The sequence below is a fragment of the Aptenodytes forsteri genome, unplaced genomic scaffold (genome assembly GCF_000699145.1).
Source record: "Aptenodytes forsteri isolate BGI_AS27 unplaced genomic scaffold, ASM69914v1 Scaffold1042, whole genome shotgun sequence".
In the NCBI taxonomy this organism is placed as follows: Eukaryota; Metazoa; Chordata; class Aves; order Sphenisciformes; family Spheniscidae; genus Aptenodytes; species Aptenodytes forsteri.
In genome coordinates, this window is record NW_008795151.1 from 1 (window position 1) to 517 (window position 517).

Genomic DNA, 517 nt, shown 5'->3' on the forward strand with positions numbered 1-517 from the left:
CCAGGCGGAGGTGACCCCCTCGCCGGGGGGTTCCGGCTCCTTCAGCTACAGCCTGGAGGAGCACCCCAAAGCCGCCTTGGCCATCATGAACCAGCTCCGCCTGGACCGCCAGCTCTGCGACGTCACCCTCCGCGTCCGTTACCGGCACGACGTCCCCCCCGCCGATTTCCCGGCTCACAAAATCGTTTTGGCTTCCTCCAGCCCGGTTTTTAAAGCCATGTTTACGACGGGGCTGCGGGAACGGGGGATGGAGGTGATCCCCATCGAGGGGGTCCACCCGCGGGTGATGGAGAGGTTGGTGGAGTTCGCCTACACGGCGTCCATCTCGGTGGGGGAGAAGTGCGTCCTCCACGTCATGAACGGCGCCGTCATGTACCAGATCGACAGCGTCGTCCGCGCCTGCTGCGACTTCTTGATCCAGCAGCTTCACCCCAGCAACGCCATCGGCATCGCCAACTTCGCCGAGCAGATCGGCTGCCTCGAGCTGCACCAGAAGGCCCGCGAGTACATCTACATG

The 517-nt window shown here is 64.4% G+C and overlaps 1 protein-coding gene across 1 annotated transcript; it reads left to right on the top strand.

The window, feature by feature from the left end:
* Nucleotides 1–4: 4 nt before the first annotated feature.
* Nucleotides 5–514, top strand: LOC103898282 (kelch-like ECH-associated protein 1; the record flags this gene model as incomplete). The annotated part of the gene is made up of 1 exon (XM_009278520.2): nucleotides 5–514. A coding segment is annotated over one exon (510 nt), but the record flags the coding sequence as incomplete, so codon positions are not given.
* Between the last annotated feature and the right edge of the window lie 3 nt (nucleotides 515–517).